This window comes from Cricetulus griseus, assembly GCF_003668045.3.
Source record: "Cricetulus griseus strain 17A/GY chromosome 1 unlocalized genomic scaffold, alternate assembly CriGri-PICRH-1.0 chr1_1, whole genome shotgun sequence".
Lineage (NCBI taxonomy): Eukaryota > Metazoa > Chordata > Mammalia > Rodentia > Cricetidae > Cricetulus > Cricetulus griseus.
The window spans coordinates 155788138-155812151 of NW_023276807.1; the positions used below are offsets into that span (position 1 = coordinate 155788138).

General features: G+C 39.2%; 2 protein-coding genes across 9 annotated transcripts in view; both read left to right on the forward strand.

Moving 5' to 3' along the window:
• The window catches only part of LOC100760811 (methylenetetrahydrofolate dehydrogenase (NADP+ dependent) 2 like), a 95941-nt gene extending 89010 nt beyond the window's left edge, over positions 1-6931 (forward strand). For 3 of the 4 annotated variants that reach the window (XM_027388383.2, XM_027388384.2, XM_027388381.2), the window contains one exon: positions 5640-6931. Coding sequence is in view for 3 of the 4 variants with exons in the window: in XM_027388384.2 (XP_027244185.1) it covers positions 5640-5752 (113 nt within the window). In the remaining variant the exon portion in view is untranslated. Of the gene's footprint in view, positions 1-4063; positions 4169-5639 lie in introns of all 4 variants that reach the window. The other variant, XM_035452414.1, reaches the window with a different exon arrangement.
• A 5327-nt stretch (positions 6932-12258) lies between these two features.
• Epgn (epithelial mitogen) lies at positions 12259-22372 on the forward strand. 5 transcript variants are annotated; one of them, XM_027388387.2, is made up of 5 exons: positions 12259-12519; positions 13014-13106; positions 15758-15878; positions 16941-17093; positions 19337-22372. In XM_027388387.2, exons 1-5 carry the CDS (start codon positions 12378-12380, stop codon positions 19389-19391), a joined length of 564 nt encoding a protein of 187 aa, XP_027244188.1. In that variant the 5' UTR covers positions 12259-12377; the 3' UTR covers positions 19392-22372. The 5 variants fall into 5 exon arrangements, with proteins under 5 accessions (XP_027244188.1, XP_027244189.1, XP_027244190.1 ...); XM_027388388.2 differs by having other exon boundaries at positions 16941-16967; XM_027388389.2 differs by having other exon boundaries at positions 13014-13079; positions 16941-16967.
• The last annotated feature ends 1642 nt before the right edge of the window (positions 22373-24014 follow it).

Consider the following 24014-nt stretch of genomic DNA (forward strand, 5'->3'; position numbering starts at 1 on the left):
ACTCATCACGTAAATGTGCTTGCTGCCAAACCTGAAACCTCTTAAGTTAGATCCTTGTAACCCACATGGGGAAAGGAGAACAGAATCCTACAAATTTTCCTTTGGCTTACATACCCACAAAATGCAATCACAAGTACAAACACACACATACACAGTAAGTCAACCAACCAATCAATCAATTGATCAATACAATGTAATTAAAAAAAAAAGAATCAGCAACCCAGATGAGCTTACTACATTACCTTGGTTATACCTGATCCTGTTGCCATACAAAAATTCAGTGGTGAGCCATGTGCCCTTTGCTCTCTGGCTCAGCATGCACTTAACATCATTTTATAACACCTATATGAGAAAGTGGAGTGGTTTTTGTTACCTCCTGAGTCATACTATTTCTCCAGTCCCATGCCATTCAGGTTTTTCTGGTTGTTACTCCTACCCTTCGTTTTCCTAAAGCTTGTCTCCCCTTCATTATAGTGGATATGTTTGAGAGGCCATGCCTAAGTAGTTTGCATTTAGAAGCATGGGAAACTTCTCCAACCATTTAATTTAAACAATTATATATGTACACTGGGAAGCCGAAATTCACATGAGGGAAACAAGACATTGTGTGTTTGTGTGTGTTGCTGCTTTTAAAATTAAACTACTTCTAAAAGTTTGCTGTTGCACTGTTAGAAACCTAACATCAGCCACAGGATGCTTTTGTAAGGTGACAAACAAACAAACTAGAAAGAAAAACAACAACACAAGAGAAACTTAAGGCAATAGTTTCTGTTGCTCCACCCAAACACATGTTTTGTTAGAGCACAAATATATTCTTTCTTTCCGGGACATAATTTTAATAAAATATTAGTAGAGTCAATTCTGTTTAGATACATCTGTTCTCTTATTGAAGGACCACGGAGGAATACACAGTAGCACTGAAGTAAAAATTCACTACCTGCCAGGGACCTGGAAGATGTTGCAGGTGACATCTTTTCAATTTTGATTCTTAAGTGCCAGTCCTGGGAACTGGGACCATAAAGTTCCCAGAGGATGTAATGACACAGGAAACCCAAGCCAGAGACACCCTCTTATGAAGCATGGCCGCTGCTGCCAGAAGGTTAATGATCACATCCTTCTTCTTTTGTTCTAACTAAGTTGTTAAAGAGCATCTGAACATTCCTTATGTCGCTAGTCGTGTCCCTTATGAGTAATCTTTCCACACCCTGTGACCACATGTCACCCTCGAATTTTTTTGAGGCACATACATAGACTGAACACCTAGTGTCTTTCATCACCCCTGTCATCACCTCCTTTTAAACATGAAGTAACCTTTGCTCCATCCCTATTATTCTCACTCTGATTCTAAAAAACAGTTCTCTTCAAGTAAGAATAATGGAAATGATTATGAAGCCCAGCCTGTCTTCATTATTCTCTTCAGAAATACTTTAGCAATTGATTTTAGGTTATATTATAAAATCAGTGCTCTACAAACTGCCTACCTTTTCCATATCCTCTCCTCTAGATTCCTTTTGCCTCTAATACCAGTATTCCATGGCATTTCCCAGATTCAAGCTGCTTTCCACCCAAGAGAAGTTTTGTAGCTGTTGTTGTTGTTGTTTCCCATTTTGATGGCAAACATGGTCCCTCTACCAAGAGCACTGCCTGATCTCTATATTTCTTACCTGGAAAAGTCTGGCCTACCTGTACCCATCTATATCAGACTCAGGAAGATCCTCCAAACACATTCACAATGCCATAAACACTTCACCTCAGCACACACCACAGCCATCACTCAATTATTGCTTGAGTAATTGCATTTCCAAAACATGCATCTCCATAATAAGACTGAATTCCGTGGGTTAGTAACTGTATCTTACACAAGGGAAAATTTCTATGACTCTATCTGGGCCAGTTTGTACCATGTGTAGGAACAGTAATAGTCAGATATGGGAATAGGACCAGAGGACAATAGATCTCAGTCACCATGATGAATACTTTTGACTTTGTCCTAATATTAGTAACAGTTCTGTAGTGAGAGATCTAACTACACATCCGTGGCCATTTGGGTGATCACCACAGGTTCCATCCCCAAGGATCCTCCCAGGCTGTTCCCTGTGACCCGTCCAGCTGCAAGAGAGAGAGATAGAGCCTGTCCTGGACCCCAGACTAAATCCCCCACACTCATGTATGCACCTGTGGCCACATGTTTCCTCTGTCCAGGCACATCCCCTTCACAAAGTGACTTTGCTGCTATTCTTATCCCACACTTCAGAGTTTAAGTCTGATGGTGAGACATGATTTGGACAAGGAGACATTACCAACTGTGATGCTGTAGAGGTTTCAAACTGCCTGCCCATTGGAGTTCACCTAGCAACCTGAAGCTGCCATATAACTCTCCAACTTAATCAAGTTTTAAATTTCCACCACCTTGTTCATATGGGGACCACTGCTCTTTCTCCAGTACAGTTGTTTTGCACCTCAGACTATGATTCCCAGTGATTTACATTAGAATCTGGAGGTTGGGGAAAGAGCAGCTGTAGTTTGACTTCCTTAGACAGGATATCCTATTGCACTCAGGACTTTACTTTGAACAAACACTATTCTGCAAATTCCATGGAGCAATGAGTAAATGGTTAACTCGGCTCTGGGAGCTAACCAGCTCTAGTGACATTTCTGCTAGACTGAGGAGGAAGAACAAATGTTCACCAGATGGAAAAGGGGGCGGGGCATGTTAAAGAGAGTAGGCAGTATAAATCATTTCATAATTTCAAAGAAATCTGTAGTAGTTACTTTCCAGTCTCTGAGGTTTTGTAGCGGTCATTCAAATAAAATTGTTGTAATTATTGCTTTTCCTAAATTAATCTTATTTTCAAAAATTTGTCTTTATTATCATTTCTATCTAAGCCTCATCCCCAGGGCACACTGCACACAGATATTGGAACTTAACAGGTATTTTATTTGTCCTAATTGTCAGCTTTAATAACTCTCAAACTTATTTTTATGGAATTGAATTTAAATCTAGATTTCACAGTATGTTCTTTAGTGAATCATGAAATTGTTGATTGGTTTAATACCTAATTCTCAATCAGAAGAGACTTGGTGTTTCTCTTAAACACATGCACAGATATTACCCCACTTCTAGAGCCACAGTGAGTCAATTTGTGAATGGATTTATTGCCCTGTAATACCTCTGTGTGTCTCTGCAATGAAGCATGGAGAAGCCCCCAAAACACACACACACACACACACACACACACACACACACACACACACACACAGAGAGAGAGAGAGAGAGAGAGAGAGAGAGAGAGACAGAGAGAGACAGAGAGAGACATACACATACAGAGACACACAGACACACACACAGAGACACACAAAGAGACACAGAGAGAGACACACACAGAGATACACACAGACACACATACAGATACACACAGCACATACAGAGGCACACACAAACACACAGAGAGATCCACACAGACACTTATAGAGACACACAGAGACACATACAGAGACACACAGATATACACACACAGATGCATACAGACACACACACACAGAGACAGACAGACATACACACTGAAAGCATCTTCTTTACAAGCAATGCAAAGCCTGCATACTCTTAAGGAAACAGTCAAGGAGAAGTTGTTCTGGTGATTCAATGCTCATTAACTTACTCTTTTCTAGACATGATCAGAGAAGATTCATTTCACAGTATCAAGGATGACCTGAACTTGGAACTTCTTTCATGACTAATCTCATCTCAAAGCATCTGTGGTACTCCACAAACATATAGCTTATGACAGCCTTGAGATGGTTATGCAAAATTATCATTAGAAAATATTTATTTATTTAATGCTTACTATTTAAGAAACAAGGTCTTATTTTATTGTCCAGATTGGCTTTGAACTACTGGGTGCAGGTTACTCTCCCATCTCAGCCTCCTGAATCCGGGAACTGTTGGTACTCCCTGCCTCCCCATATGAGCACTTTTCCATTACCCACTGACATCATGATGTACCCAGTGCCATCTGCTAATGATTCCTTACCTGAAAATGTGTTTCCCTTCTTATGTAAATAGGCCATAAACTACATCAGCGCCATTCAACAACCTACAGACTTAATTCTTCTCAGACGCAGTCTCTCAGGAAGATGAAATAAAAAAAATGACAGAGAAACCTAATAGGTATTTTAAAATCAAACCCATTATTGCTTCCCTCTCATTATTGTGCACAAACCTTGCCTCCATGTGTATCTACTTTGTTTCAAATATCTAAAAAATTGAAAATAGCACTGGGATGTTCAACTGTGTCTACAGCAATGTTTAATCTTCTGCCCACTGAGTAATGTTAACACCTGGGGAAGTCCTAAAGGCAAGTGAAGATCCTTGTGAAGAATGACAGGCCGGGCAGGTTGCCACTAGCAACCTGTTCAAAAAGAGCAACTTCTGAGCTAAGTTGTCTGGCAGGTATTTCATGCAACAACCCGTTCCCATTCCTAACCTTCCACACAGCTTACTTTTTGAGCATGAATTCTGAGTATGTGGGGAAAAAAAAAAACTTTCAAGAGGTGAGACCCAGGCAGACCAGCAGTTTATTGGATTTGACATCCAAGGAAAAAAATGACCAATACTGCTTGCTAATCAGCTGTGATTTGAAGTGTAACATGTAACTTGTACTGCCAGTGCTGAGTAACTAAGTAGGAAAATCACTATGTTGCAGTTACTTCCATTTCCTTCCTTCCTTCCTTCCTTCCTTCCTTCCTTCCTTCCTTTTTTAATTTCAGAACATCCTACTAATCATTGCTGTCCCTGCAGCCTCTTGGAACTTTGCCATGCTAATACAGCTATGTAGAGAAGGGGTGCAATTGTGGAAATACAAAATTTTTCAAACCTAGTTGTGCCTCTGTCAAAGAGGAGAGGGATGAGTCTCTGTTTCCCCCTTCCTGTTGTGACCAATTTCATATCTTTTTGAATTAGATCCCAGATCCCAGATTCTCTAGCTGTATCCTTCTCCCCAAATCAGGTCACATCCTCCTGTAGACTGGCAGGCTCTCTCTCTCAAGGCTAGTTACAGAGAACTGCTATGTCTAACCTGCATATCTCTGTATCTCTCTCTCCTCCCCCCCCTTTCCCCTGTGAGCAAGCCCAGCAGCCTCTGATGTCCAGACTTGGGGCAACCTTGAAATACGCTTAAGGCCATCCTGACCTGGCACATAAACTAATCAGGTTAACGTGTTCCCACTTCAGGGCCTCATGATTGCCTGTAATAATCTTGTGAATAATGTTAGCCAGGCTTCCTGTCTACTAGCCTACTGTTTTCTACAATTATAATTTTTCTATAATTATAATAAGAATGGCACATTGATCATAGTTTATTGCTTTTGTTCATATAAAGCAGAAGCATGTCTTTTTTGTGTCAACTGTAGAAATCATAGAATAATGTGTGTGTGTGTGTGTGTGTGTGTGTGTGTGTGTGTGTGTGTGTGTGTGTGCATGTGTGTATATGTCTGTCTGTCTTCATTATAGCCTAATTCATCTTATAAATGATTGGAGGTTTGTAAAATTATGTGTATAATGGAAAAATGGACTATATACATTGTCCATAAAATGATATTCTTATATACATTTAAAATGAGGAAATGTTCTGTCTCCTCAGCTGTTAAGAAGAAAGCCAGCTTCATCACTCCAGTCCCAGGAGGCGTGGGACCCATGACGGTGGCCATGCTTCTGAAGAATACACTTCTGGCTGCCAAGAGCATCATTTACTAGATGACACAGTGGAGTACACACAACAAATAGTGCTGCTTATTTATTTGACAACCGCCAAATTCTTTCTATTTTCCTACAAAGCTATTTATTTCTACATTGTGTTTATTTTTTCATGAGTGGAATCATTGTAGAACTGATTATTTACACAACTTTATGGATTCCTTGTTAGTAGATTTTGAGTTTTAAGAAAAAAACAAAGCAATTACAATGATAATTTGGATAACAATTCTTATTTTATGGATATTTGTCCGTAATGTTAAAACAAATGAAGAATTCATATTTAATGATATATATTTTTGACATAACCTAAGTATCACATATAGTATGTTTTCAAAAACTTTTGTCAGCCAAATTGGTGCCATGTAAACTGTAATTTGTTATAACCATGATTTTTTAAAATATAGTTCATATTCTAGGTTATCTGTTGAAAATGAAGTCTTAAGTCCCACAAGGCAATCATATTGAAAAACTGACATTCTATTTAAGAAACAAAAGCTCTTCAAGAAAAAGATGCCATGCTACTTGGAAAACTAAGAAAAGATTACTTGGTATAGTAGAAGGGCATGTTTAATTCCCACATTATCTATTTCACTGGTGCAGTATAAGACCATGAATGTTAGGTTTCCATATTGTTCATTTTATTTCACTAATAAAAATAGAAAAATCTCAAAACAAATGAATGTACAAAGTCAAACTAAAGTGATTTCCCCACAAATATCAACCAGATGCAATAGTGATTCTACATGAGTGAGTCTGTCATTTAAGAACAAATATATCCCATGATATATTTATTCACAGGAACAGAACACTGGTAGAATTATCATGCTTTCATTTTCATTTTGTTAAAATTGAACTCTGGGATATAACTAAAAGCTAGTTTTGTGCACACATTTCTTCTCTTTTCCAGGATAGCATTTGGTTGCTAACTCAGCTGCCATGCTTCTGATACAATTCAAATTGGGAAATCTGTGTGACTGTTAATTAAAGGCTATTTAATGACTGGATCCATATAATTGGTACTGAGGTTTCATGCCCCTATCCTAGTATGTTTATATATTAGTAATGGCCCTTGTTCAATGCATGTCTTTATCAGTGTGCCTCTTGATCCTTTGTGTAAAAATTGACCAGCTGTTCATAACTAACATTTCAACTGTCCAATAAAAGCAATTTGAAAAAGAATTACTGCTATATTATTTTATTAAGATAACTTTGAAATTTTGGTGTATGTGGTGTGTGTTTGTGTGTGTGTGTGTGTGTGTGTGTGTGTGTGTGTGTGTGTGTGTAGGGGGGTTGAGAGAGAAAGAGAGAGATTAGGCTTGGCAGCAAGCACTTCTATCCCTGAGTGGTCTTGCTGTCCCTGTGAACTGTTCATTTGCTACATTCTGGGAAAAATGCTATTAAGTTTGTCAAACATGAAAGAAAAGACAGTAGAATGTGTTCTACAGTGAGTCCAGACCATGTGGTCAAGTATCCCTGACAGATATTCAGTTTGCAGCAAACATTTTAGAAAGGGCATGGTTTAAATAAATTTTAATGGAGCCTAGGTTCCAAAGCAAAATTCCCAGAGATGCATGAATGTTAAAAATATAGGGACTATAGCTATGAGTATTCCCCTGCCCAGTGAGATGAAAGCGATTGTTTCTGTATATTATTTATTTAGGGGTCAGTCTTCCCAGAGACTAACCAAAAAGAAAAATTGAAAAGGAAAACTTCCATCAAAAGAGGTGCAGTAGAGTCAATAGTGTCAAGGAGAGAGGTTGACTTTATCTGTACTCAAAGCAGAGACACATGGGGATTTATAGTCAAGCCACTGAGATGGGGAAATCAGTGCATGAGAAATTACAAATAGGAATGTGTTTAGATATCAAGGAGAGGGAAGTTCTTGCTGACCTGATATGTTAATTTTCTTGGTAACAGCAGGCCAAAGACTTCGACATCAATGCATGGGAAAAAGGAACTGCATCACAGATATACAAAGTGAGGTGTGGGATAGGGTTGCCGTGAGCTGAGGTAGCAAGATTCTCCGCTAAAACTGAGCTTGGTTAGCTGAGTATAGGTTTTGTCAACAAGAGGGCTCAGATGAGTGTAACCAAGTGTGTAGTGAAGGCCTGAATCTTTTCTTACACATAAGAGACAAAATTGGCTGAATGGTATGATTCCATTCAGGGATATTTGGAGTCTGTAAACCGAAGAGGGGTGTGACAGTTTTCCTATACTGTCTGCAGAGAAGTATAAAGAATTGATGTAAGTAGTACTGTAACACAAGGAAACATTAAATAGGATCACAAAATTCAGTCAGATGAAATGAAGAGTAAGGTGAAGAGTGGTGGAAGTAAGAAGAAACCATGAGAAGCAAGAATGAAGTGATTGTAGTCAGGGCCGGAAGACATAATCATTGATTAGCATAAGGAAGTTACAAAGGGAGTTGACTTGGGAGAAGAGATAATAAGTTCAATTTAAGACATGTTGAGTGTGAGGCAATAACATAGCACATAAGTGACAGTCATGAGTAATGCAGATCCTGGAAGGGGATGGATTTTCATGGCTGATGGTGAAGATACAGGATTAAACACGTGTACTGGCAACTAAATTCTTAGACTTGGAGACCACTATCCACCTTGTATCCTTTTATCCCATTCAGTGGTTGTAGTTGTTCATTGATTGAACAGCTACTGAGTGCTAACCCCTCACCTCCCACCTTCAATTTCTTCTAATTCTTTTTGTCTTTTCTCTTTCTTAACCATCTCTGTGGTATGTGAGGAAAGTGATCCTCTTTGTTATTAAGTGTTCAGTCAAGGGCAGAGATCATATCCCTACCTATAAAAATCCTACTTACTGAGATTCATTCCAAATGAAATTTTGTCATGAAAATTTGAGTTCCACTTCTCAACTGCCACAGATCTTTGTGCTGACATCCATGGCAGCTGTCACTTCCTACCAGGATACACATGTATACTCCCTGGCTGACTTTAGTTATTGAAGGTCAGAAAACATGCACTGCCTATACATTTGGTTTCACAAAGAGCATTCCGCACAGCCCCATGCCATGATTTCTGTAGACATCTGGTAGTTTATAAAAAATGCCAACAAATCATCAAAGAATTACAGGACAAATGTAAAGGGACAAACCAACATCATAAATATTTCCTGCTGACAATTAGCTGTAAGTGCTCATTTAGTGAAAAACCAACAAAACAAACAAACAAACAAAAAAACCTAACTGTACCAAAGTAGAAAGATATGGAGGAATAAACTTTTAGAGGCCCTTATGGATACAGGAGAGAGAAGAATGCTTTAAAAAGAAGTGTGGCATGAGGACAACGCGACAGTGGGGTTCCCCTTCCCTTTCTTAGCTCCAATTGGCTTTAGTGTGTATTAGCAGTAAATGAAGATGCCAGTGAGTCCATCTTATAATAGACATCTCTCTACCCTCTAAAGTTGGAAAAGGGGCTTTGTGGTGAGAGGATGGAAGTGGCTTGCATATGGAGAGTGGTATCAGAGCCATCAATACAGACCCCAGAGCAAAAAGCAGCAGCTGGACTGACTTCTAGCAGTTGCTTAGTGTAAAGTGGAAGCCAAGATGGCAGAGAGGTGTCTCAGTGTGGCCTACTCTACAATCGAAACTTTTGGGGGGTTGGTCACCAATCTCTAATCTCTGACATGTTGTGGAATATTCCTTTACACTGTGTGAAGATGTGTCACTATCATTGGTTTAGTGAAGATCTGAATGACCAATAAGTAGGCAGGAGGTGTAGACATGATTTCTGGACAGAGACAGTTCTGGAGAGAACAAAGGTAGAGTCACCAGCCAGAAGTTGAGGAAGTAGGACGGGAAGGACAAGATGAAGGTAACTGAGCCATGTAAAGGAACATAGATTTAAAAATATGGCTTAACTTATATTATAAGAGCTAGTGGGACAATCCTAAACTAAGGCCAAGCTTTCACAATTAATAAATCTCTATGTTATTTTTTGTGAGCTGGGTGCCCAAAGAAAAGCCTGACTTTATGGATATGAAAGAAAACTTTGGTTCCTTTATATTTAGTTTCTTATAATAAAAGGAAATTCATTTAAAATTTGACTATTGGGGTTAAGGGACTTCTGTGATCAGTACAGCCACTTTTGCCATAGGACACAGCTGGAACAGTGGGGAGGACTTCTGAGGAGGGATTTGACAATGACATTGAAGCCCTATCTGATGTATGTTCTTTGGCATGTGACTTGAGTATTTTTCTTTTCTCTCCTCCCCTTCCTCCTTACCTCTCCCTTTCTCTACTCTCTTCTTTGTTTGTGTGTATTAGGGACTGAATCCCAGTCCTTACTTGTGTAATTACACCCTCAATCTCTCAGCTCCACTCTCAGCCTTAATCAAGTCATTTGAACCTCCATTCATTGTTGTTATCTGAAGTTTTGTTTTTTTTTTTAAGTCTAGCTAGTCTTATTTTGCTGTGATAAACACCATGACAAAAGGCAACCTGGGGAGGAAAGAGTTTATTTGCTTACGTGTCATAGATCATAGTCCTTCACTGAGGGAAATCAGGGGAGAAAATTGAGGATTTGAGTCACAAACTAAATCAGAAACCATGGAAGAATACCGGTTACTGTCTTGCTCCCAATGGCTTATTCTGCTTGCTTTTCTGTACAATCCAGGACCATCTTCTCGGGAGTAGCACCATCCATAATAAGCAGAACCCTCCCATATCCAACATTAAGTAACAAAATGCTCCACAGACGTGTCCACAAGGCAGTTTGATGGAGGCAATTCTTAGTTGAGATTCTCTCTTTCCAGATGTGTCAAATTTTGTGTCATTGACAAATACAACCAGCATCAACACGGTATCTCCCTGGACCTGGAATTTATGGAATGATTCAAGTAGACTGACTTGCAGCAAGCCCAGAGAATCTTCCTGCTTCTTCCTCCCCAGCACTGAGGTGTGTTCCACAACCTCTGATGTTACATGGGTGCTGGGGAGCTAAGCCTCAGGTCCTCGCAATTTCATGGCAAGCACTTTACCAACTGAGCTATCTCCTGAACCCCTCGAGGTAACTGTTATTACAAAGACAACCATCATACATCTATAGCTCAGTCTTAAGAATGAGGATATTTGGGCCAGGTGTATTTGGCACTGGTTGAGAACTTGCTTAGTATGTGATGCTGTGATGAAGCTCTGGGTTTGATGATCTCTTTCTGTCTCTCTGTGTGACACACACAGGCACACATATGGCGGGGGAGATACTAACATTTTTTTTTTCAGAAACTTTTGAAAGACTTTTGATAATATTTTAATCCTTAGTAAATTATGTCTTAAATTATCCACAAGTGGCTAAAGAAGATTATTTATAATTCAACTATTCTTTTCTTGTGAAAAATTATGCCCAGAAATTGAGATACTAAATAGTTCTTTAAGATCCTAAAACCAGAGCTCCAGTGTATGGACATATTTAAAGTAAGCCAAGTGGTACATATTCTTTTACCTTTAAAGTGATGACTCTTGTGGTAAATGATTGCCCAAGCTGTAATGAGTACAACAAGCTCATGCTTGTGTGATTTCTAAAGCCAAATTCTTATTTGAATATAGAAAGGAATCCTTTCTGATAAATATAATTTGCTTGGTGGACATGATTCACATGATAACCAACCTTGAACAAGTCTTTAAGGTTCAGAAAATATACGCAAATGAAATCCCAAGTAGAAAGGTACACCACTTCAGCAAACCATATCATAAATATTCAATGTAATTTGGGGAAGGTGAAAATTTACAAGTAGCCCCTATAGCTTAAACAAAAAGGCACAGGCAAAATTACATATTTGGGTTTTTATAATCTCATTTTAATCACTGATGGGTGAACAGTGAGAAAACCTTGAGTGCTGTATGAAATTCAAACTAGCTATTCATTAGATCTACCCAGATTAGAGGCTACCTCAATGAAGGGTCTATTATGACTATTACCACCATTTATAGTTTCAATATTATTAATGCATTGATTCTGGGCAGCCTATTATGAGGCCAGACTTAAACATTGTTGTTCCTGGAACTTAGTAGTCCATCCCATTTCTTCATAAAGCATTAAATACCAGAATGACATAAAAGTTAGTGTTATAGTATTGGAAGTAATTTTATTTAACAAAACTTACTGTGAGTACAGCTAAGGAACAAAAACAAAAATGGAATACTACATATACTTTTTATACAAATTCTTCTTTATAGCCATATTAACAAAATAAGTTTTAAATATGCTTAGTACATTTTTTTTCCCCAGCAGCTATAATGAAAGGGAATGGAACTGACTGTCGAATCAGGGACTTTCACTGATCCTAACAGGTTATCCACTTAATGGTTTGCAGGTATCTTGGCTGTGGTCCTTGTTAACCTACTAGGAAGCCGTGGTTCAGTTCATAGGAGCAGGGACTTTTCTGCATTTGCGTTCACTTTTGTTGTTTTTAAGAACTTTTGTACGCGCGATTATGCCCACAGGTGACAGGAAACCAGTGTTTCAAGAGGAAATTTGATCACATCTCTAGATAACGCAGGTATCCTAAACAAGTGTGCGAGTGCCTGCAGGCTTCAGGCTGCTGCCAGGAGCACATAGTTTTTGGATTGGTAAGAACTGCCAAATGACGCTTCATGAAATATAAATGGAGGAAAGACTCGGAGAGCACAATTAAAAACCCTCCACCCTTCTGTCTAGGAGGACCAGTGAAAGAAGTTCAGCAGCTACAGGATATGGCTCTGGGGGTTGCAATGGCAGTCTGCCTCCTGTTCAAAGGTAGGCTATTTCCTTTCTGATTTGTTAACTCTGTATGACTGTGAAATGTAAAGATTTAGTTCTTTGAAGTCGAAGTTGCCCCCGACAAGGATCAAAGAATGTGTGGATTAATCCGGTCTTTATGGAATAGATGCTTTTTCTTCTCTCTTGACTTTTTTCTAAGAAGGCTGACATGATGGCTTTAAGGAATTGAAGTGCACATGAGAGCAGCTACTGTGCCACTGTAAGCTGTGTGTGTGTGATTGACTTAGCATGCAAATACAGAACTTTCTCTTAAGAATGGGTGTATTTCAGTGTTCTGTAACCATAATACTGTCAATGAGACAGCTAAAAAGTAGTCTGGAATTGCCCTTGTTAGGTTCTGGATCCCATCAAACATAACGAGTAAAATAAAAAAAAAAAGGGGGGGTGAGTCCCCAGACTAAGACCCACTTTAGATCTGTTGTTGGGGCACAAAAAACTCACCTGTGAAAGATGCTTTTCCCCCACCACAGCAATGGCCACCGCGCTGACAGAAGAAGCCGAGGTGCACGTGATACCTCCTAGCCTGGAGCAGCAGAGCAACGGGACAGTTAACGACACAGAAGGTATCTCCTTGCCATTCTAATTCAAGTGCCATCTTTGAAACCGTTGACAGAAAGTTGAATTGTGATAAAGACAACATTGGAAAATTTGTAACCATATTTTATAAGATAATCAGCTATTTCAGAAAGATGATGTTAAGCTGAAGTGACAGGTAGATGTGCCAGCCAAGGGTTGCTTTTTTTGTTTTGTTAAAGGAGGAAGTGAAACAAGGGTGAGAAAAGCCATCTGTCTTCAGCTACTTTCCCGAATGTGAGACATGCCACAGGCTCTGCTTGGATTCTGCTCCACTCCCGGTGACCCGGGGTATCCAGTGTAATTGCATATGACTTTGACATTCTTGAGGAGGGTCACTGTAGTGTGATCTCTGACAGTAAGCTTAGCAGCCACGGGAATTATAGCTCCAAGAAGCAGTGCTTTTCCTGATCTTTGGAAAGGTCTTCTCTTGTTGCTTATTGTCCTTTTAGCATATGCTGCATTTTCTAACCTCTTCCACACAGTTTTTGTTGTTGATGGGGGTCATATATTTTCTTTCTATCTGACTGTGCATACCATAGAGGCTTCTGGATGTGCTAACCACGGCATTGTGGCACAGCTTCCAAACCTATTTGAACTACAGATGAACTTGGAAAGCTCCTTGCCTGTCAAGACCTGTGTCTGAATGGCTTTGACTCGCTCACAGATCTCATAATGTCCACTATGGTTTGCGGTCAGGACATAGGAAACTCCTTATCTTAATTTCAGGGTACAGCCAATAAAAAAATGAAGCCAAATAGTTCATTTTTTAAAGATTAAAGATAGTAATATCTGTTTCTCATTTTCCTAATGATTTTAAACACCTAAGTTATCCATTTGATTTTTGAACATCAATTTGTAAAACAATGTGTAGAAAATTTAAAGGCATGGTTTCATCTTAGTGGGAGATGGCATAGATGTGGTTCCAGCACCCCTCACCCCACCCTTTTCTCTCTCTCATAATCTGAAGGAACTGCAAATGAAATATTAGATAACAACAGAAACAAGGAAGGAATGGAGAAACTATGCTATATTTTTCCTTTCCATTCTTCCTGACAAAAACAATTGTATTTTTTCTTGTTTTGTTGAAATGTTGGCCTGGACTGCAGGGCAGTGTGCATGCTAAGCAAACATTCTATAACCATGGTGTAGCCCCTCATTTTACTCTCAACTTAGAAATATGAGTCATATCTTATCAATGTTTTTAATAAAGTTATAACTAATATTCTTCTCCACAAGGGAAGAATGAGTCTCTCTGGAGTGCCCTCGCTTTGGAAATGATGTTTTTCAAATTCTCATATTTTCTAGAGAACCCTTCTTTAAATTTGGTTAAGTGAACTTGGTTAGTCTTGAATTAAGAGGAACTTAGCAAGGCTTGCATGAGAAATTCTCAGTGTCTCCAAATCAATTCCTAAAGGGATAAATTATGTCTAAGACAGCAAATTGAATGTCAATTTTAAGTTGTAGTGTGTGTTTTCAAAGCAAAGTGATATGGTGTCCTGTTGGTACCTTAGTGTATAAACATTTAGTATTTTTCACAATAAAAGGAATGTTTTAGGTCTGTTTTTTCCCTAAAGACAACTAAGTAGGATCCTCCTGTTCTCTGTAGAAATGCACATATAGTATAGCATGAGCAGTGACTAATAGTGAGGACATGTACTCTTTCGCTCAATACAACATAACATGCCACTAATTCTGCTTAAGAAATGTTTGAAAATGGCAAGGATTCAATTACACAGCTGTCCCTAAGAGTCTTTCCCACTGCATAGGCACCAAGAATGGCACCAACCAGTACATGTTACACCTGGCATGCCAGAATCAGTAGCATCCTGAAATAGATTTTTCAGAGAAGCCTTTCCAAATGTGGGAATCCCATAAGGAGGTTTTAGATCACTAGACTGTACACTGTGGTCATTTTTGCAGTACTGGAACAAAAGAAAGAAAAATCTGTCTCAGATACTACCTCTGTGGCTTTGCAACCACTTGACAACACCTTCTCATAGTAGAACTGTCACTCAGTATGTAGTGGTGTTGCCATTGGCTGTGCCCACCTGAGCCCCACATTGATTCTGGCCTCTTATATCAGTCCTAACAGTCCCTTGCTGGTCAGTCAGTGAGAATGTCCCCTGTCTAATTAGCACCTCCTGGCAGTTTGTAGGAGAGTGAAAGAGGATTCTCATCCTTTCTTCTGGTGAGGGATTAAACATCTATTTTATTATAGAAATAAGTTACATCCAGGACTCCCTAGGTGCCACCCTACCCATGCAGGGGAAATGCAAAGTGATATGAGGCCTTCTTTCCAATCAGCATTGGGTACACGTCTGAGAAACACTGTTCAAAATTACCTGCTAAGCTGGAACCAATGCTGCCACCTTTCGACCAACTTACCTCTATGCTTTGTTATTAGCTTCTAAAGAATGGGGCAATCATCAATCCGCCTCCACCCTGCAATTAATTAACAGTGTGTGTAGAGACATGAACCCAACCTTTTGAATAGAACCCCCCCAAGAAAAAGAAAATATTTCAAAAGACAAAAAGCCTCAAACATCCCTCAAATAAAAGGTCTCTTTCCACATGCATTGAATGTGTATTGTGAAAGTAGGATGCACTTAACTGTTAATTGTGCATCTCCTTTTTCTAGCTGACTACATAGAAGGACCTGTAGCTTTGAAGTTCTCCCACCCTTGTCTCGAAGACCACAATAATTACTGCATTAATGGAGTGTGTGCATTCCACCATGAGCTGAAGAAAGCCATTTGCAGGTAACTGAGAAGAACTCAGCAAGTCTTAGAGACAAAAGAAAGTGTTGGACATAGCACAGCTCCAAACGTTCTGTTTTATCCAGTAAAAATAGTGTTTGGTAGCCAATTGGTATGTGCTTCCCTCTCAGCATTCCTGGTAGAACTTTTGGAACACATGTATATACTGCCTTATCATCAGCAAATGGGGAAAGTTTGACTTCTTCCTTTCTAATTTGTATCCCCTTGATGTACTTTTGTTGTCTTATTTCTTAGTTACCTACAGCTCTTTGTGCAGAGTCAGACGTCCTGAGTCCTACCTCACCCCTAGACCACATTAGCTTGTCTACTGATGTTGTTATTGCTCTGGTCATATTTAAGCTGTCACGTGGATGAGACTTCATGGGTGTTGCTTCTGCCATTTCTAGGAGACACTGTCTCACAGCAAACTCCCTGTTCTTCTTAGGAACAAGAAGTGCTCAGAGAAAGGAGAGGGATGGGGATGTAATTATATTATAATCTTAAAAGTAATTAAAAAGGAATAAGATGATGAAATGCTGAGAGAATGGGAAAATATTGTTTAATATGAATGTAACTGGCCAATCTTCTTCATATTTGGATACGAAGGAGTCTTTTTTTTTCTAAACTACTTATCCATATTACTCAAATGGAACCTGAGCTTGCTAGGAATGCTGATTTTAATGTTCTATAAATATCAGATCAGTGTTTACATTTCTAACAACATAGGAAGATGACTCTGGACTTTTATAGGTTTGTAGGTCGAGGCAGAGTCCCATAAAGAGAAAATCTATTCAGGAAGATGAAGCCCTGGAGCTGCCATGATCTGAATTTTGGCCACAGATATGCTCAGTTTCTTGACAAGCACTCTACCTTTCCTTCCTAGCAATGAGGAATTGTGTGAGACCTTACTGAAAGGACTGGTAAAGCCCAGGCTGTTTCATTAATGGACTGGCCCCTATGTGCCTCTGCAAATTTCCCTCTTCTCTCATTCTTTGAAATGCATCACCTGTTTGTACTTCCATCATTGTAGGCTTTAAAGTTGTGTATTCTTTTCTCTCTTTAAAGGTGCTTTACTGGTTATACTGGAGAAAGGTGTGAGCATTTGACCTTAACTTCATATGCCATGGATTCCTATGAAAAATACATTGCAATCGGAATTGGCGTTGGATTGTTAATTAGTGCTTTTCTTGCTGTCTTATATTGCTACGTAAGAAAAAGGTATGGAAAAAACTCAAGCATTAAATGGGTTGTGTGCATTCACTTGACAATTGAGTCCCTACTACTGATGTGTGTCTGAGAAGACCCTCTGTCACATTTTTGGTGCCTTTTTTCACAAACCCAGACAAGTGGTAAAAAATACTTTCAAATGAAATAGAATAGTTCAGATTTACAGTTTCCTTTCTTGTTGTCTATGTTTGCCTAAGTCAAAGTTCTAAGTGGGAAAGTTAGCAGGCTAGCAGAAATTAACTATAATCTTACCAATGATTATATATTTAATGTCTAATGATGCATACCTATTGTTGAGTGAAAAGAAATTTAAAGGCACACCTTTAATCCCAGCATTTGTGAGGCAGAGACTGGTGGATCTCTGTGAGTTTGAGCCAGCCTGGTCTACAGAGAGTTCCAGGACAGCCAGGTATACAAAAATAAATCCTATCTCAAAAAACAAAAAAAAGGTTAAGAAATGTTCATTAAATATGTGACAAATGTGGTTCACTTTCACCATAGGCAGCAAGCAAGGGGAGTTATCTTCAGCAATACTGTCTACTGCTAAAAACCCAATCTCAAAACCTTAATCTGCAAACAAGTTTAAGTTAGTTCTGTATGTACCATATTATTTCAAGTTTCCCCCACTCTAGTCATTGTTCCTTAAATCCATACAACTAAGAAAAACTCTAAAATTAATGAGAGGCACATGAAGAACAAATATATTTCCTCTGTGATACTTTCAGTATTCTCACTTTTTAAAAAAGTGACTAAAATTCCATGATCAAAAATAGAAGTTTGTTCTGCTTAATAAATGCCTATAAGAAAAAATTGAATATGTGTTATATTAGCTTTATACTTGCCAAAGATATGAAGAACAATAATGAAAAAGAGGAGGAAGAAAGCAAGGAGGAGAAAGAAGGAGAAGGGGAGGTAGAAGGGCAGAAAAAGGAGGAGGAGAAGTATGAAGAGGAGGAGAAGGACTAGAAGGAGGAAAGAAAAAGGAGGATTGAAGATCTGCACACATTCATGAGCTTGGCATGGAAAGTCAGGCTCTCTAAAAGAAGGGTCTGAAATAGAGATGATTATGCATATGTTGGTTATGGGTGGTATCTAAGATAAAACCTATAATAAGGTAAGGAAAGCAGACAACACAGCCTGAAGTTGCCAAGCAAAGATGAGGCTTCAGCTTCAGTGGCATCTGGACCTGATTCCATAGGGACAGAGAGAATGTGAATGGCATCTTAGACCCATCCCAAAGAAGAGTGGCTCATAGGTATATGTAAATATGGTGTGTGTGTGTGTGTGTGTGTGTGTGTGTGTGTGTGTGTGTGTGTGTGTAAATTCATTTTACATACCAACCACAGTTCCTCCTCCATCCCCGCCCACCTCTCCTAACCCACATCCACTCCTCAGAAAGGGTAAGGCTTCTCATGGGGAGTCAACAAAGCCTGTCACATTTAGCTGAGGCAGGACCAAGACCCCTATCCCACATCAAGGCTGAGCAAAGCATCTCATCATATGGAATGGGCTTTGAAAAGACAGCTCATGCACCAGAGATAGATCATGCTCCCACTACCAGGTGTGCCATAAACAGACCATGCTACAAAACTGTCATCCACATGCAGAGGTCCTGTTTCAGTTCCATACAGGCTCCCAAGCTGTCAGTCTACAGCTGTCAGTCTAGAGTCTGTGAGCTCCCACAAGTTCTAGTCAACTGTCTCTGTGGGTTTCCCCATCATGATCTTAACCCCAGCTAAGAGTTCTAACAATAGTGGAGAGGGTGCCTAAACTGGCCTTCCCCTGTAATCAGATTGGGGACTACTCTGTCATCATAGAACCTTCATCCAGTAACTGATGGAAGCAGAGGCAGAGATCTACAGCCAAGCAACAGGCTGAGCTGCAGAAGTCCAGCTGAAGAGAGGGGGAGGGATTATATGAGAAGGCGGCTCTTGGTTTTAATATTCTATACCAATTAATCATAGGGTCACGATGCTCACAGTTGGGTAGTAATCAGGGTCTTACATTCTGTTAGAAGCTTGTTGGCAGAATGCTGTTGGCCTTGGGTAATCACCTAGAGCAGGATGCTACTGTGTGTGGGTTACTTCTTGCTACTGAGTGATGCATCCACCAATAGACAAATGATATCTAGGTAGAGCATGGAGAGCAACTGTTACAGCAGTACATTTGCATGTGTAATCCATAAGGATAAATACAGATAGCACTCTTATGGAAACCAATTTTCTCTGTTTTAGGTGTCTAAATCTGAAATCACCTTACATCATCTGCTCTGGGGGGAGACCATTGTGAGACCTTATAAGGCATATTAAAGTCATTTGTCAAAACCATGGAGACCCCCAATGAAGATCTTAAGATGATGCAGAATGTGACAAGTTAACTTGAAAATAATGGAGTTTTGGGTGACAATGCAATAAGAGGATGAAGCTGAACATTGGTTCTTAGGTCTTGCCATTTTTGGGCCAAGGAAGTTATGTGAACAAGCTACACAGAAGCCAAGTTTACAGCCCTACTTTGACTTTGTTATTGTGTGGTCATTGTCACTACAGAAGGACTTGTTCCAAGCTTCTGATCATCTCAAATGTGAGTTTTCACTTGAATTGTTTATCCCACATCAAGTCAAAGTAATGACATGCCTGGGTTCTTCATGTCTTCAACGTTTCAGGCCACCTATTTCAACAGACCAGAACCCAAACCTTTGGTCCTCGTGCTATTTCACGGAATTTGGTATCAACTTTTAAATGAAACCAATGAGTGGTTCTTTTAGTGAACAAAAAAATATATTCAAACTGGAACACTTAAAGAAAATGGAGTAACCAAGGCAAGCATAAATCATACCCAGCTTGTGAGAACATTGTGCAAACTTTATTTGTGGTGTTTGGAATAGCAAAGGAATTCTTGAGGAATGAGAGTCACCTGGACAGAAAGTCCTGAGTAGGCAAAAACTACTGTTTCTGTAGGGATTATAAAACCTTGTGTTGGGCTAATCTGTCCCCTGATGCTTTTATTCATCATGTCATCCTTCCATGGGAAGGCTCACCTGGTAAACATCACTTAAACTGAAGTCCTTGAATTCATCTAACAACTAAAAGCCTCCAATTCATCGCAAAATGGAAAGTGAAAACTAGATAGAGGAACAACAGCATGTGGAATGTTACCATTTTTCATTGATTGATTGATTGATAACATATTTACACATAGGTAAAAATGGAACATTGGCAGACATACTTACTTGGGAATCAGTATCTTTCTTTTGAATTGTGTTTCTGCCACATGATCCAGTCTTGGGCAAATCGTGTACTTTCTTTGAACTTTGACTGAATTTTCTACAATACCATTATAGCTCTAAAATTGAACTATAGGAGAAGAAAAAACATCCCTCCTATATCTATACTGCAAGTGAGATTATCCTCAACACTTCCATTATCAACCCCATCTCTAACCCCAAAGTACCCTTGAATATTATCCTTAGTATATATTTTTAATGTTTAATTTGTAAAAAAATAATTTATTTTTAGAGAAAATACAAAATGAATTTACAGAGTAATAACAGCTACTGTTTTTCCTTTCTGGATTTAATCTAGAACTATGGGCTTATTTCTTTTTCTCATAAGGAGAACAATTTGATGTGAGATTTATTAAAAGATAGTGATACTTGAATACTCTTACAATAGCAACCAGTCTTCAGCCCAGTACATGTACTGATGTAGCCTTCAATCCACACTTTAAGTTCACTACGTTGGGCTTTCCTTGAGAGAAGGTATTTCCTTGGCTTTGTCTTTCCTCCAGAAGGAATGTAATGCAGCTGCCTTGCAGGTCAGCACTTTCAGCATGTGCAAAGTTGCATCATGCCAAGGGGCGGGGAGCGACGGTTCCACCCAGTGACTCCAGCAACCACACCTAGAAAGTTTACCTCTTCCTGAGCATTTCAAAAAGATGTAGAAAATGCAAGGAGAGTCCAGGAAGGAAACACTGGAAGCCTACGTTCAATTGACCAAGAACAACCTCTTGAGGAAAGGAAAGAGGATTTCTCTGCTACCCCTGGAGAAGTAAAACCATAAATGGTCACACATGTTTACAGTCCAAAAGTACTTCACACATGGTAACCTGAAACCAGAATTTCTGTTATGACTTCCAGATAGCCAGATCAAAATGTTAACTGGGACAGTAATACACATCCAATATTCTTCACTCACCGCACACTATTTATTAACAATATAAAACACACCCAGCAAAACAACCCAGAAACTTAGAGCACAGTTAATGAAAGCTATCTGTTTTGGGGCTAGTATATACAATGATCTTGTAACTACTGGGGTTACTTTTGCAGCAAAGAATCTCTGGCATGCCTATGGAGCCAGAGAACAACTGGCAACATTTGTGTACATGAGAAAAACTGAAACATATATACAATAAGATTCTGAGAAGAACAAATCAATAAAACCTTTGCCTCAGAACTACATTTTCAACTATGTAGGTTGAACATATACAATGTTATGTTTCTGGTGTCTGTGATAAAACCAAACAGTCCAAGAAATTCGACTTCTTTTATTCCCCCATTTTGTCTTCCTGTGTCTACCTTTCAGTTCTTTGAAACTACATTTTTAGGTCATCTACATTTATGAGTACATCATTATGTAGTACTTTAGACTATGATAAGGGTGGGGCAAACCCTGTAATATCAGCCATACCAAGCTACTAATTTTACAAAAAAAAAAAGGATTTACAATAGCTTGTCACTGTAACCCAAGTTAGTTTTTAATGTAGTCATGTTTTCATAGGAAGAAATTATAAATTAATCCATCTTTTAGAATTTCCTGTGACCATGCACATCTAATCCTTTAATTTTGTCATGTCCATTTTGGTGACGTCAATAAGATTTCCCTTCATTATATTTAATTGAAAAAATGTCTTAAGAAAATAAAAGACAAACACCATGAATTTAAAGCTATTGATGTGGAACACAAAGACAATTCATGTATGCAGAAGACAGGGCATTTAACTTCTCTTCGTTACAAAATATTATATGCTCTCCGCCTGTGACATAAATATTGATAGCTTGCAACCCACACTCATGGGAAGGGTTACTAGAATCTCTATTGCAAAATACCACTCTTTCTGAATTACATCATTGGCTGATGACATCAGGCATGAGCACCTGCCAAGACTCAGTGGAAGTGTTGAAACTGAATTTGTCAGAGTCTGGCACTGTGAATCTGGGTGAGTCCACATTTCCACCCAAACCTTTGGCCCAAGTCTATCCAGTACCACATCTAAGAGCATACCTTCCAAGTCCTGGATGATAATTCTGTTAATTATTCAAATCAATCGATGATCCTGGGAGACTCTGAGCAACTGGTGACCTAAGAATTCCAACCTTAAGAAGACCCATGTTTTAAAAAGTGTGTGCTGTCCTTTGATTTTTATCTCTCTGTATAACCTAAATGGGAAAGATTGTGGGCAACACCTGCTGCTTCCAGAGAAATGTCTTGTCAGGGAGAGGAATGCCATTACATGATAAGGAGACTAGCCTTGCTCTGTCACGTCTTATCTAAGCACCTCATGGCCTTTCTTTCTCGTTTTTTTATGCCTCAGATGCAAGCATGAAATACACACAACCCAGGTATTGAGACTAAAAATCAGTTAACACCAAAGACAAACAGCTACAGCCAACAGTGTTTCTGATTCTCTAGGAGATGCTAATGAGAAGTTAGGCTTAGTGGTGGATGACTGTAATCCCAGCATTTATGAGGCAGAGGGAGGCTCTCAAGTCTTCAAGGCTAGCTTGGATACTTATCTAGACTGTCTCAAGAGACAAAAGCCTCAGCGCCACCCCCCTAAAAATTAAGCCATAGATCTCTCTGGAAAGAATGACACTTCTAGATCTTTAAAATTGCACACCAGTATTGAATCAATATAAAGTTATTTAACAAATCAAGGGGCACATGAGTGCCCTAGTGCTCCCATTTATGAGCACTTACAAGGCTTCAGAAGCATTGTTTTAACTTATCTGATAGACTCATCATTAATTGTACAGTTGTTCAAGGACACAGACCTTTCAGCTCTTTTGTCTATTCCATAGCCTCCATGATGTTCCCCAACAGTGTATGGAAAATTAATGCCATAGGTTAACTTCTTGGTGAACCTAGAAAGGTGGCCAGGTGATCTGCAATATATATATATATATATATATATATATATATATATATATATATATATATGCCTTTGTCACAGATCAACCACAGAAATTTCCTCCTGTCATCTTCAGATTAAGATATGCATACCATCCTCAGGGTGGGGCCCAAAAAGTGAAGAGACTGCTGACAGGAAGAGTTCACAGACTTCGGAGACTGAAGACTGTAATTAAAGCCTACCTTATCCTCAGAAGTCAAGGGATAAAGAGGTCACTTTAGAATATTCTACATCGTCTGTGGACAAGTGTTGTCTGGCACTGTTAACTTTACTGGCCATATCCCACTGGGATTGATGACAGATGACAAGTGAGGCATTCAAACTGTCATTATAATTTAGTAGGAACCCTCTTCCTCTCCATTACTTTCAACCCTATCCCTACCCCAAATTACCCCTCAGAAGAAAATAGTAAATTTTGATGGATCAGGTTAAGACAAAAATTAGAAATATGAAAAATATCTGTGTAATGGCTGTCACTCCGTGGGTTCCAATGCAGTCCTGGGCCTGTTTAACTTCATGGGGCCCACTGGATAGGATGTTCTGTTACATGGAAAAGTTAGACTGTAAAGATGACTTCCCTGTTCCCTCCTAGCTATAAGAAGCATGAAGAAAAGGTGAAGGCTATCAGGGAGATCCCACCCACAAACATTATTTGCTTTGGCTTCTGTGTGTTTGCTTTAAATCAAGCCCATATTTAGAAGCCAAGGTATTTCCTGTGAAGAG